Genomic DNA, 13,594 nt, shown 5'->3' on the forward strand with positions numbered 1-13,594 from the left:
AGACCTTTTTCCCTGTGGTGCTGGGTTAGCGTGAGACGGGTCCTTAAATGGGCACAGCCACTGCAGAGATCTGTACCTCTCGTCTGATAGGCTGGCCCTCGGCTGCTGTGATAGGCCAGCTTGTCGTGCTTGACCCAGGCAAAGGCGGGTCCAGATACTTCAAAGTGGTTTTAATCCAGCTCCCCAGGGGTGTTTACAAAAAGATAAATAAGAAAAAAGGTCCAAAAAGGTTCAAACAATAAATTCCGTCCAAAAGCGGCCGCTGTACTTTCCCTGTTTTTTGTTGGTGGGAGGCGGAGTTTAGCCGGCCTGGGTGGCGTATGAGGCGTCAGGACTTCGGAGGGGGGCGATGTTTCCAACTTTCCTGTTAGGATGTCACACACCTATGGTAGGCTGCGTAATAATGACATCATCAATCTGCTCAGGGCCCCAGCTGTCTGCACGGTCTACGCAGGACTGTGCCTGCCCCTGATTGGCTAGCAGCTCATTGATTGGCGCATTAGGAGGTGTGAGCGTCTGCCTCTCGGTGTGCACATGGAGCTGCTTTCTGCTGCGGCTTGAGCTGTGGTCCCGAGCGTAGAGGCAGCACACACACTCTGGACTCCGGGTCCGTTTGGGCCGGGCCGGGCTCTGGGCTCTGGGTCAGTTTGGGCCGGGCTCTCGGCTCTGGGTCAGTTTGGGCCGGGCCAGGCTCTCGGCTCTAGGTCTGTTTGGGCCGGGCCGGGCTGTGGGCTCTCGGCTCTGGGTCTGTTTGGGCCGGGCCGGGCTCTGAGCTCTCGGCTCTGGGTCAGTTTGGGCTAGGCCGGGCTGTGGGCTCTCGGCTCTGGGTCAGTTTGGGCTAGGCCGGGCTGTGGGCTCTCGGCTCTGGGTCAGTTTGGGCCGGGCTCTCGGCTCTCGGCTCTGGGCCTGTTTGGGCCGGGCCGGGCTCTGGGCTCTCGGCTCTGGGTCTGTTTGGGCCGGGCCGGGCTGTGGGCTCTGGGCTCTGGGTCTGTTTGGGCTAGGCCGGGCTGTGGACTCTCGGCTCTGGGTCCATTTGGGCCGGGCTGGGCTCTCGGCTCTGGGTCAGTTTGGGCCGGGCCGGGCTGTGGGCTCTCGGCTCTGGGTCTGTTTGGGCCGGGCCGAGCTGTGGGCTCTCGGCTCTGGGTCTGTTTGGGCCGGGCCGGGCCGTGGGCTCTCGGCTCTGGGTCTGTTTGGGCCGGGCTGGGCTCTCGGCTCTGGGTCTGTTTGGGCTAGGCTGGGCTGTGGGCTCTCGGCTCTGGGTCCATTTGGGCCGGGCTGGGCTCTCGGCTCTGGGTCAGTTTGGGCCGGGCTCTCGGCTCTGGGCTCGTGGCTCTGGGTCAGTTTGGGCCGGGCCGAGCTCTGGGCTCTCGGCTCTGGGTCTGTTTGGGCCGGGCCGAGCTCTGGGCTCTCGGCTCTGGGTCAGTTTGGGCTGGGCCGAGCTCTGGGCTCTCGGCTCTGGGTCTGTTTGGGCCGGGCCGGGCTCTGGGCTCTCGGCTCTGGGTCTGTTTGGGCCGGGCCGGGCTCTGGGCTCTCGGCTCTGGGCTCTCGGCTCTGGGTCTGTTTGGGCCGGGCCGGGCTCTGGGCTCTCGGCTCTGGGTCTGTTTGGGCCGGGCCGAGCTGTGGGCTCTCGGCTCTGGGTCTGTTTGGGCCGGGCCGAGCTGTGGGCTCTCGGCTCTGGGTCTGTTTGGGCCGGGCCGGGCTCTGGGCTCTTGGCTCTGGGTCTGTTTGGGCCGGGCCGGGCTCTGGGCTCTCGGCTCTGGGTCTGTTTGGGCCGGGCCGGGCTCTGGGCTCTCGGCTCTGGGCTCTCGGCTCTGGGTCTGTTTGGGCCGGGCCGAGCTCTGGGCTCTCGGCTCTGGGTCTGTTTGGGCCGGGCCGGGCTCTGGGCTCTTGGCTCTGGGTCTGTTTGGGCTAGGCCGGGCTGTGGACTCTCGGCTCTGGGTCCATTTGGGCCGGGCTGGGCTCTCGGCTCTGGGTCAGTTTGGGCCGGGCCGGGCTGTGGGCTCTCGGCTCTGGGTCTGTTTGGGCCGGGCCGAGCTGTGGGCTCTCGGCTCTGGGTCTGTTTGGGCCGGGCCGGGCCGTGGGCTCTCGGCTCTGGGCTCTTGGCTCTGGGTCCGGGCTCTGCTTCTTACCTCTCGGTTTGTGCCTGCAGGTTCGGATTGCTCTCCAGTTGGAGGACGGGTCCAGACTCCAGGACTCCTTCTCCAGCGGACAGACGCTGTGGGAGCTCGTCAATCACTTCCCCCAGACCAGGTAAGAGAGGTGGGAGACACACCTGCATCTGCTCTAGTCTGCACCCCCACACCTCTCCTCTGCACCCCCACACCTCTCCTCTGCTCCCCCACACCTCTCCTCTGCTCCCCCACACCTCTCCCCTCTCCTCTGCACCCCCACACCTCTCCTCTGCTCCCCCCACACCTGTCCTCTGCACCCCCACACCTCTCCTCTGCACCCCCACACCTCTCCTCTGCTCCCCCACACCTCTCCCCTCTCCTCTGCTCCCCCACACCTCTCCTCTGCACCCCCACACCTCTCCTCTGCTCCCCCCACACCTCTCCTCTGCTCCCCCACACCTCTCCTCTGCTCCCCCACACCTCTCACTTCTCCTCTGCACCCCCACACCTCTTCCCTCTCCTCTGCTCCCCCACACCTGTCCTCTGCTCCCCCACACCTCTCACTTCTCCTCTGCACCCCCACACCTCTTCCATTCTCCTCTGCTCCCCCACACCTGTCCTCTGCACCCCCACACCTCTCCTCTGCACCCCCACACCTCTCCTCTGCTCCCCCCACACCTGTCCTCTGCACCCCCACACCTCTCCTCTGCACCCCCACACCTCTCCTCTGCTCCCCCACACCTCTCCCCTCTCCTCTGCTCCCCCACACCTCTCCTCTGCACCCCCACACCTCTCCTCTGCTCCCCCCACACCTCTCCTCTGCTCCCCCACACCTCTCCTCTGCTCCCCCACACCTCTCACTTCTCCTCTGCACCCCCACACCTCTTCCCTCTCCTCTGCTCCCCCACACCTGTCCTCTGCTCCCCCACACCTCTCACTTCTCCTCTGCACCCCCACACCTCTTCCATTCTCCTCTGCTCCCCCACACCTGTCCTCTGCACCCCCACACCTCTCCTCTGCTCCCCCCACACCTCTCCTCTGCTCCCCCACACCTCTCACCTCCCCTCTGCTCCCCCACACCTCTCCCCTCTCCTCTGCACCCCCACACCTCTCCTCTGCTCCCCCCACACCTCTCCTCTGCTCCCCCACACCTCTCCCCTCTCCTCTGCACCCCCACACCTCTCCTCTGCTCCCCCCACACCTCTCCTCTGCTCCCCCACACCTCTCCTCTGCACCCCCACACCTCTCCTCTGCTCCCCCACACCTCTCACCTCTCCTCTGCTCCCCCACACCTCTCCCCTCTCCTCTGCACCCCCACACCTCTCCTCACCTCTCCTCTGCTCCCCCACCTCCACCTGTACCCCCAACCTTACTTTTTTGTTGTGATGTTATCCGTTTATACAGCTGGATATTTTACTGAGGCAATTTTGGGTTAAGTACCTTGCCCAAGGATACAGCAGCAGTGTCCCTGTAGGGAATTGTACCGGCAACCTTTCGGTTACAAGTCCTACTCCTTACCACTATGCTACACTTCGGCCCGCATGCTTGAGTGTGTATCCAGCTGATCCTCCTTATGTCACACAGAACCCCTGCATAAGGAGCTTTCATTTACACTTACATTTTGCTGCTTTGCAGATGTTCTTATCCAGAGCAACATACAACATGAGCACGTACAACACCACATGTACACTGTGAACTCGGAGCATCTGCTAGATATCAAAAATGTGCATCACTGTACATCATATACTGTATATCACTCTGGATATCCCGGAGCTTCTGTCCTGGCTGCAGGCTTCATTGTCTGTTTATTGATAGAGGAGCTTTTATTCATGATAAAGACGCAGCGGCTTTCACAGTGAAAACAGTGTTTGCGTAGCACGCACGCACACACCATTTGCATAGCACTTAACGATTTGCCTAAAGGACATCTCTGCCTGGCAGTACCGTGTGCCAGTGAGCGTCTGTGTGTAAATGTTAAATAAACAGTCTGAGTGTTGAGGTGATAGTGTATACAGTACTTCAGCTGTATCTGCCAGTAGCATAGCGTAGCGATGGCCCGTTTGCGAGGAGCAGGTCTGCATTTGCAGAACTCCCACAGGAATTAGGCTGATCGCTCATCGTGTGTGAGGGGGCTGCTGGGTGACGTCCGGCTGGAGCTTTTCAGGTTAAATGGGGTTAAATGGTTTTCTCTGAGGCTGAGTGAGGCCCATGTCCATGGCCTCCACACTGCCAAAACCAGCGCCCCTCTCCCACCCTAACCTGCAGCCCTCTCAGTACTGTGGGGCTCTGTGCTCTCAGTACTGTGGGGCTCTGTGTGGGGCTCTGTGCTCTCTGACCCACAGAGAGGCAGGGATTCCCTAACCCTGACCCACAGAGAGGCAGGGATTCCTCCCTAACCCTGACCCACAGAGAGGCAGGGATTCCTCCCTAACCTTGACCCACAGAGAGGCAGGGATTCCTCCCTAACCCTGACCCTGACCCACAGAGAGGCAGGGATTCCCTAACCCTGACCCACAGAGAGGCAGGGATTCCTCCCTAACCCTGACCCACAGAGAGGCAGAGATTCCCTAACCCTGACCCACAGAGAGGCAGGGATTCCTCCCTAACCCTGACCCACAGAGAGGCAGAGATTCCCTAACCCTGACCCACAGAGAGGCAGGGATTCCTCCCTAACCCTGACCCACAGAGAGGCAGGGATTCCTCCCTAACCCTGACCCACAGAGAGGCAGGGATTCCTCCCTAACCCTGACCCACAGAGAGGCAGGGATTCCCTAACCCTGACCCACAGAGAGGCAGAGATTCCTCCCTAACCCTGACCCACAGAGAGGCAGGGATTCCTCCCTAACCCTGACCCTGACCCACAGAGAGGCAGGGATTCCTCCCTAACCCTGACCCACAGAGAGGCAGGGATTCCTCCCTAACCCTGACCCACAGAGAGGCAGGGATTCCTCCCTAACCCTGACCCACAGAGAGGCAGGGATTCCTCCCGCACCCTGACCCACAGAGAGGCAAGGATTCCCTAACCCTGACCCACAGAGAGGCAGGGATTCCTCCTTAACCCTGACCCACAGAGAGGCAGGGATTCCCTAACCCTGACCCACAGAGAGGCAGGGATTCCTCCCGCACCCCGACTCTGCTCTGGGACACAGCTGCACCTTCCTGCTACTTCGCTGCTGTCATTCATATCGTGAGATGTGAGTGGCTCTGCAGTACTGAGGCCTTTGCCAAAGTTAAGGACTGACATGACCAGGAGGTTACAGCATCAAACATGCTGGGGGGGTCGCCTGGGACGAGCTTCAGGGATTTGATTCATTTCAGCCTGCAGAGCTGCTTCTTACTCGATCTTATGGAATATGTAGAATCACTCTGGAAAAGGCTGGACTATCGCTGTCAGGGTGTCTGGCTTTAACATCGAGACTAGATGGGTATGTCTCAGCCTCAGTTTTTGCAATTAAAAGCTGGTGACCGTGATGTGCTCAGTGTTTTCCTTTCTGAAGGGTTTAAATTAGAGGCTGTCGCAGGATGAAAGGGGGAGCACGGCATCTGCGCTCGTCTGTCGGAGAGCGCCATCTCTCAGACACGGGGGCGGGGGCGCGGTCAGCTTTGAAGGATTCCGGCTCCGGACTCCACGCCTGTCCCATGGGATTTATGTTCCTGTGGAAACGCTGCGAATCCCTCTGGGAGGGAGCCGAAGCCGAGCTGTAGAGAGCGGCATTGCTGCACTGCCACGCCTTACTGCCCATCAGTGGGGGCTCCGCCCATCACCGGGGCTCCGCCCATCACCGGGGCTCCGCCCATCTGCATGGCTCCGCCCCTCAGCGTCTCCCTGCAGTGCTGAAAAGAGCAGCGTTCCCACTGAAATGCAGCCTTTTCCTGCAAACCCACAGATTCACAGAAAGGCTAAATACACTTCCAGAGGTTGCAGGTACAGCAGCCCATAATGCCTCTCAGCCTTGGGGGTCGGCAGGTGGGGTCGTGCTCCAGGTTGGCCCGCAGGTGGGGGCAGGATCACACATCAGTCAGGTGGGGGGGGGGGGGGGGGTTTGGCTGTTGCTCTGAAAGCAGAGGACGCTCTGCAGGAGGGAGATGATGAACACATGGCTTTAGTTTGAGCGGCCGGGAGAGCTAACAGGTGAGCTGCCTGCCCTTTCATGTCAGCAGGAAAGGGCCTGACCTTTGACCCCCGACCTGTGGACGCCACTTCCTGGAGCGGCCTGTGGATGTTAGCTTGTGGAGTGTGGCAGAAACTTACCCAGCCTGTGAATTATGAGAGAAAAAACCCAGCTCATCACCCCCTCCCCCCGTCTCACTCTGGTTTTCTTTCTCCCTCTTTTCACCTCTGTCCCTCCCCCCTCCTCTCCCTCTCTCTCCCTCTCTCTGTCTTTCTTTTCACATCTGTGCCCCCCTGCCTCTCTCTGTGTCTCCAGACAAAGGGCAATGTGAGAGAGAGATCAGTGTGACAGAGAGAGGGCAGTGAGAGAGAGAGGGCAGTGTGAGAGAGAGAGCAGTGTGAGAGAGAGAGATCAGTGTGAGAGAGAGAGAGCAGTGTGAGAGAGAGAGCAGTGTGAGAGAGAGATCAGTGTGAGAGAGAGAGAGCAGTGTGAGAGAGAGAGCAGTGTGAGAGAGAGAGCAGTGTGAGAGAGAGCAGTGTGAGAGAGAGAGCAGTGTGAGAGAGACAGGGCAGTGTGAGAGAGAGATCAGTGTGACAGAGAGAGGGCAGTGTGAGAGAGAGCAGTGTGTGAGAGAGAGATCAGTGTGATAGAGAGATCAGTGTGAGAGAGAGATCAGTGTGACAGAGAGAGGGCAGTGTGAGAGAGAGCAGTGTGAGAGAGAGAGCAGTGTGGGAGAGAGAGCAGTGTGAGAGAGATCAGTGTGAGAGGGAGCAGTGTGAGAGGGAGCAGTGTGAGAGAGAGAGCAGTATGAGAGAGAGGGCAGTGTGAGAGAGATCAGTGTGAGAGAGAGGGCAGTGTGAGAGAGAGGGCAGTGAGAGAGACAGGGCAGTGTGAGAGAGAGAGATCAGTGTGAGAGAGAGAGATCAGTGTGAGAGAGAGATCAGTGTTAGAGAGAGAGCAGTGTGAGAGAGAGAGCAGTGTGAGAGAGAGAGATCAGTGTGAGAGGGCAGTGTGAGAGAGACAGGGCAGTGAGAGAGACAGGGCAGTGAGAGAGAGAGCAGTGTGAGAGGGCAGTGTGAGAGAGAGAGGGCAGTGTGAGAGAGAGAGCAGTGAGAGAGGGCAATGTGAGAGAGAGATCAGTGTGAGAGAGAGCAGTGTGAGAGAGAGCAGTGTGAGAGGGCAGTGTGAGAGAGAGGGCAATGTGAGAGAGAGATCAGTGTGAGAGAGAGAGCAGTGTGAGAGAGAGAGCAGTGTGAGAGAGAGATCAGTGTGACAGAGCAGTGTGTGAGAGAGAGATCAGTGTGATAGAGAGATCAGTGTGAGAGAGAGATCAGTGTGACAGAGAGAGGGCAGTGTGAGAGAGAGAGCAGTGTGAGAGAGAGAGCAGTGTGAGAGAGAGAGCAGTGTGGGAGAGAGAGCAGTGTGAGAGAGATCAGTGTGAGAGGGAGCAGTGTGAGAGGGAGCAGTATGAGAGAGAGGGCAGTGTGAGAGAGATCAGTGTGAGAGAGAGGGCAGTGTGAGAGAGAGGGCAGTGAGAGAGACAGGGCAGTGTGAGAGAGAGAGATCAGTGTGAGAGAGAGAGATCAGTGTGAGAGAGAGAGCAGTGTGAGAGAGAGAGGGCAGTGTAAGAGGGAGCAGTGTGAGAGAGAGAGATCAGTGTGATAGAAAGATCAGTGTGATAGAGAGGGCAGTGTGAGAGAGACAGGGCAGTGTGAGAGAGACAGGGCAGTGTGAGAGAGAGAGAGCAGTGTGAGAGAGAGAGCAGTGAGAGAGAGACAGGGCAGTGTGAGAGAGAGAGATCAGTGTGAGAGAGAGAGCAGTGTGAGAGAGAGGGCAATGTGAGAGAGAGATCAGTGTGAGAGAGAGCAGTGTGAGAGAGAGCAGTGTGAGAGGGCAGTGTGAGAGAGAGAGCAGTGTGAGAGAGAGAGATCAGTGTGAGAGAGAGAGATCAGTGTGAGAGGGCAGTGTGAGAGAGACAGGGCAGTGAGAGAGAGAGAGAGCAGTGTGAGAGAGACAGGGCAGTGAGAGAGAGAGAGAGCAGTGTGAGAGAGAGAGCAGTGTGAGAGAGACAGGGCAGTGTGAGAGAGAGAGATCAGTGTGAGAGAGAGAGCAGTGTGAGAGAGAGGGCAATGTGAGAGAGAGATCAGTGTGAGAGAGAGCAGTGTGAGAGAGAGCAGTGTGAGAGGGCAGTGTGAGAGAGAGGGCAATGTGAGAGAGAGATCAGTGTGAGAGAGAGCAGTTTGAGAGAGAGAGCAGTGTGAGAGAGAGATCAGTGTGACAGAGAGAGGGCAGTGTGAGAGAGAGCAGTGTGTGAGAGAGAGATCAGTGTGATAGAGAGATCAGTGTGAGAGAGAGATCAGTGTGACAGAGAGAGGGCAGTGTGAGAGAGAGAGCAGTGTGAGAGAGAGATCAGTGTGACAGAGAGAGGGCAGTGTGAGAGAGAGCAGTGTGTGAGAGAGAGATCATCGTGATAGAGAGATCAGTGTGAGAGAGAGATCAGTGTGACAGAGAGAGGGCAGTGTGAGAGAGAGAGCAGTGTGAGAGAGAGAGCAGTGTGGGAGAGAGAGCAGTGTGAGAGAGATCAGTGTGAGAGGGAGCAGTATGAGAGGGAGCAGTGTGAGAGAGAGAGCAGTATGAGAGAGGGCAGTGTGAGAGAGATCAGTGTGAGAGAGAGGGCAGTGTGAGAGAGAGGGCAGTGTGGGAGAGAGATCAGTGTGAGAGAGATCAGTGTGAGAGGGAGCAGTGTGAGAGGGAGCAGTATGAGAGAGAGGGCAGTGTGAGAGAGATCAGTGAGAGAGACAGGGCAGTGTGAGAGAGAGATCAGTGTGAGAGAGAGCAGTGTGAGAGAGAGAGATCAGTGTGAGAGAGAGAGATCAGTATGAGAGGGCAGTGTGAGAGAGACAGGGCAGTGTGAGAGAGAGAGGGCAATGTGAGAGAGAGATCAGTGTGAGAGAGAGCAGTGTGAGAGAGACAGGGCAGTGTGAGAGAGAGAGCAGTGTGAGAGGGCAGTGTGAGAGAGAGGGCAATGTGAGAGAGAGATCAGTGTGAGAGAGAGCAGTGTGAGAGAGAGATCAGTGTGACAGAGAGAGGGCAGTGTGAGAGAGAGCAGTGTGTGAGAGAGAGATCATCGTGATAGAGAGATCAGTGTGAGAGAGAGATCAGTGTGACAGAGAGAGGGCAGTGTGAGAGAGAGAGCAGTGTGAGAGAGAGAGCAGTGTGGGAGAGAGAGCAGTGTGAGAGAGAGCAGTGTGAGAGGGAGCAGTGTGAGAGGGAGCAGTGTGAGAGAGAGAGCAGTGTGAGAGAGAGAGCAGTGTGAGAGAGAGAGCAGTATGAGAGAGAGGGCAGTGTGAGAGAGAGGGCAGTGAGAGAGACAGGGCAGTGTGAGAGAGAGAGATCAGTGAGAGAGAGAGATCAGTGTGAGAGAGAGAGATCAGTGTGAGAGGGCAGTGTGAGAGAGACAGGGCAGTGAGAGAGAGAGAGAGCAGTGTGAGAGAGACAGGGCAGTGAGAGAGAGAGAGATCAGTGTGAGAGAGAGAGCAGTGTGAGAGAGAGAGCAGTGTGAGAGAGAGAGCAGTGTGAGAGAGAGCAGTGTGAGAGAGAGAGATCAGTGAGAGAGAGAGGGCAGTGTAAGAGGGGGCAGTGTGAGAGAGAGAGGGCAGTGTGAGAGAGAGAGGGCAGTGTAAGAGGGAGCAGTGTGAGAGAGAGAGATCAGTGTGATAGAAAGATCAGTGTGATAGAGAGGGCAGTGTGAGAGAGACAGGGCAGTGTGAGAGAGACAGGGCAGTGTGAGAGAGAGAGAGAGCAGTGTGAGAGAGAGAGCAGTGAGAGAGAGATCAGTGTGATAGAGAGATCAGTGTGAGAGAGAGGGCAGTGTGAGAGAGAGGGCAGTGTGAGAGAGAGAGAGCAGTGTGAGAGAGAGAGCAGTGAGAGAGAGATCAGTGTGATAGAGAGATCAGTGTGATAGAGAGATCAGTGTGAGAGAGAGGGCAGTGTGAGAGAGAGAGAGCAGTGTGAGAGAGAGAGCAGTGAGAGAGAGATCAGTGTGATAGAGAGATCAGTGTGATAGAGAGATCAGTGTGAGAGAGAGGGCAGTGTGAGAGAGGGTTTTTGTAGGTGTGGGAGAGATCAGGGAGGGGAGGTAGGTGGAGTGGGGGTTAGATGGAGGGGGGATAGGTGGCGGGGGGTTGCTGTGTGGGTTTAGGTGGGGGGGGGAGTCAGATTGCTGGTCGCAGTGAAAAGGAGGAGCTGGAAGTCCTCTTTCCTCTCGTTCTATCATCTCATGTCCAAATTTCCAACAGCTGGACTTCCAAAAATGTGTGAAACGGGCGCTGTGTTGTGTTAGATGGAAGTGGGATAATCGGCCTTGACTCGACAGCGTTCCAGCCGTGCAGTTGGCTGTCACTCAGATCTGTCACCATGCCAATGCCGCTCGCAGGCCGGGACTCTGGCGGTTAAGCCCCGCCCCCTGACACGCTGGAGTGATGCAGGACTCTGGAATTTTGTGTCGTGGTTTAATGTCTAAATGATGCTGCAGTCTGGAATGTGTCTGGACCAATGTGCAATGACTCCTGTCCTCATGGACCTCACCAAATACACACACACACACACACACACACTCTCTCTGTCACACATATACACACACTCTCACACACAGACACACACAGTCTACCTCCACCTAATTTAGCAGTCTTATCCAGAGTGACTTCTAGCACATAGAACATAAGTGTATCCATTCAGTGCACACACAAGTGTCAGACCAGGCTCACAACACTCCCAGACCAGTGAGTGTGAGCAAAGCACTATTCAAGCCCTACCACAGGTGAACTTGTTCTCTCTCACAGCTGTACAGTACGATGCAGGGTCCCTGGGTGGGTGTGTCTGTGAGAGCCTCTCCTCCTGTTCTCTGCAGGCTTCAGGAGCAGCAGCTGTCCGACTTCACGCCAGTCTGTGTGTACATGAGGGATGAGGTAGGTCTGAACCCGCTCCACGGCCAGTCGTGATAACATGTTAAATACCCCCCCCCACAGGGACCGAGAGTGGCGGACAGGGTTCGGCGGGGTTCGGCGGGGTTCAGTGGGGATCAGAGGGGATGAGCAGGGTTCACGGGGGTTCAGAGGGGTTTGGCAGGGTTCAGCGGGGTTCAGTGGTGTTCGGTGGGGGTTATCAGCGGGGCCTGCAGGGCCTGCAGTTCTGTGTGACACTGAGCCGGCTGTGAGGATGGTTTTACAACAGCAGACGCAGAGAGAAAGAATGGAGGTTTTTTACCGCCACTGTCGTCTTCTTCCCATCGTACTGGGTTTGGGGATTGTAACTAAATAACCCACTGAGTCTCATATAGAAACGTGTTGATGTGCTCATATTAATATAGGCGTTAGGCTGTGTTTTAGTGGGGTGCAGAATGAGGGCGGTGTTGCTGCACCTGTGTGGCTCGGCTCAGGTGACGAGGACTCACCTGTCTGCTGCAGGTGAGCGGAGCCGAGACGCTGAAGCAGACCACCCTGAAGTCTCTCGGGCTCACGGGGGGCAGCGCCATCGTCAGGTGGGTGTGTCCCCGTCCCACGCTCTGTTCTCATTGGCTGAGACGGGCTGCTCTAAAGACGGCCCCTCCCCTGTGCAGGTACGTTCTGAAAGCCACCGGATCCCCAGAGGACGGCGATTCCATGGAGACGGCTGCTGTTGCCGTGGAGAAGAGCGAGGAGCCCCAGCCCGGGGTGTCGCCGCCTGCCTCTGATTGGATGGGCCCGGACGGGCCTCCCGCTACAGCCCCGCCCCCTCAGAGCACCGTGGCACAGACCCCCCCGGTGCGGGAGGAGGCCGACGGGACCCCGCAGCCCCCGCAGACAGTGCGTCCCAAAACCCGGCCCAAAAACCAGGAGTCAGACGAGCAGCCAGGGCCCAGCGGGGGATGCCCCGCCCTGCCCCCGCCCCCCTCCGCCTCCCAGCCCTGCAGCTTCGTACCCTTCTCTGGGGGGGGCCAGCGGCTCGGGGGCGACGGAGGGCACGGCGCCCCCCCCAGTTTCAGCACTGTCCCTGCGGGCCCCCCCAAAGCCAAAAAGCCCAAACCCAGCAACGAGGCCAAGGTGAGGGGGGGTGCAGCGCCACACCCACACACCCACAGCCCTGAAGAGAGTCAGAGGGACAGCAGCACGGAGCTGCTCTGCCACACGTCCTCTCTTTCGAACGCCGCGAACTGACCACAGAATTAGTTATGTAACCCTTTCGTACGTGGCTTATTTTATGCTATGTCGTGCGCGTGTTACGTTACTTGGTTCATTATGTTTTCTTTAGCGTTATTAAGGTTCTCGTAGTTGTCACTGCCGCATTTGCTATACTTTGTGATGTTAAATCACTGTTTCTTCAAAGCTAATGTTAGCTAGAATTTTTCCAGTCTAGTGTTCTGATCACACCGGTGTGACTGTACGAGCGAAAGGGTTAAGATTTGTTTGATGTTCTGTGCAATGTTTCTGAACCTCAAGTTTGTCTTTAGGATGTGGTTTCTTTGAGTTGCGTCAGTTCTTGCAGGTGTGTCTGCCGAGTGAACTTATTCTTCTCTTATTCAGACAGTTTCTGGCCTTTTGACATTATACATGGAGATGTATAGTTTTTATTAGATTGCTTTACATTTACCTGGCAGATCCTCTGATCCATTGTGAAATTATTATTTAAATGTTATTCATTTAGACAGCTGTATATTTACTGAGGGTCAGGTTAAGTGCCTTGCCCAAGGGTACTGCAGCAGTGGCCCAGTTTGAAATCCAAGCTGCAGCACCTGGGTTACAAGCCCTGCTCCTTACGACTGTGCCACACTGCTGCCTCTTATAGCTATGTTACAGCTTTATTACAGGATTAATACAGGCTTATTAACAATGTATTAGAGCATTGTTACAGAATGGGGCTTCATTCATGAAAATAACATTTTTTTACTGTGACTTCACATTTCGCACACAGGCACACATACAACCATACGCGCAACAATAATAATAGTAATAATAATAATGAGGGTTACATTTCTATAGCATTTTCAGCATGTTAAGGTTTTCACATTTACTCACACAAACACACGTTTACACACACAGACACAGAAGGGGGGGGTGAGTGGAGGGGGGGGGGGGGGGGGGCGGAGGCAGTGTGGCATGGCTGGTCTCTGCTGCAGTGTGGGGGCCTCAGTCAGTCTCTGGGGCCACTCGGTTCTGCTCTGGGGCCACCCGGTTCCGCTCTGGGGCCACCCGGTTCCGCTCTGGGGCCACCCGGTTCCGCTCTGGGGCCACTCGGTTCTGCTCTGGGGCCCCGCAGCTGAAGCGGCACTTTGGCGTATTGTGGAGCGGCCAGACTGGGGCACTTCAGCCAGCACAAGCTGAGGGCACCATGTTT

General features: G+C 56.9%; 1 protein-coding gene across 1 annotated transcript in view; it reads left to right on the top strand.

Moving 5' to 3' along the window:
- The window catches only part of aspscr1 (ASPSCR1 tether for SLC2A4, UBX domain containing), a 56,733-nt gene that overhangs the window by 4,682 nt on the left and 38,457 nt on the right, over nt 1-13,594 (top strand). Inside the window, exons 5-8 of the mRNA XM_036530432.1 lie at nt 2,150-2,250; nt 11,133-11,190; nt 11,689-11,762; nt 11,841-12,303. Coding sequence (XP_036386325.1) covers nt 2,150-2,250; nt 11,133-11,190; nt 11,689-11,762; nt 11,841-12,303 — 696 coding nt within the window. The remainder of the gene's footprint in view (nt 1-2,149; nt 2,251-11,132; nt 11,191-11,688; nt 11,763-11,840; nt 12,304-13,594) is intronic.

Source organism: Megalops cyprinoides, chromosome 1 (assembly GCF_013368585.1).
Source record: "Megalops cyprinoides isolate fMegCyp1 chromosome 1, fMegCyp1.pri, whole genome shotgun sequence".
Lineage (NCBI taxonomy): Eukaryota > Metazoa > Chordata > Actinopteri > Elopiformes > Megalopidae > Megalops > Megalops cyprinoides.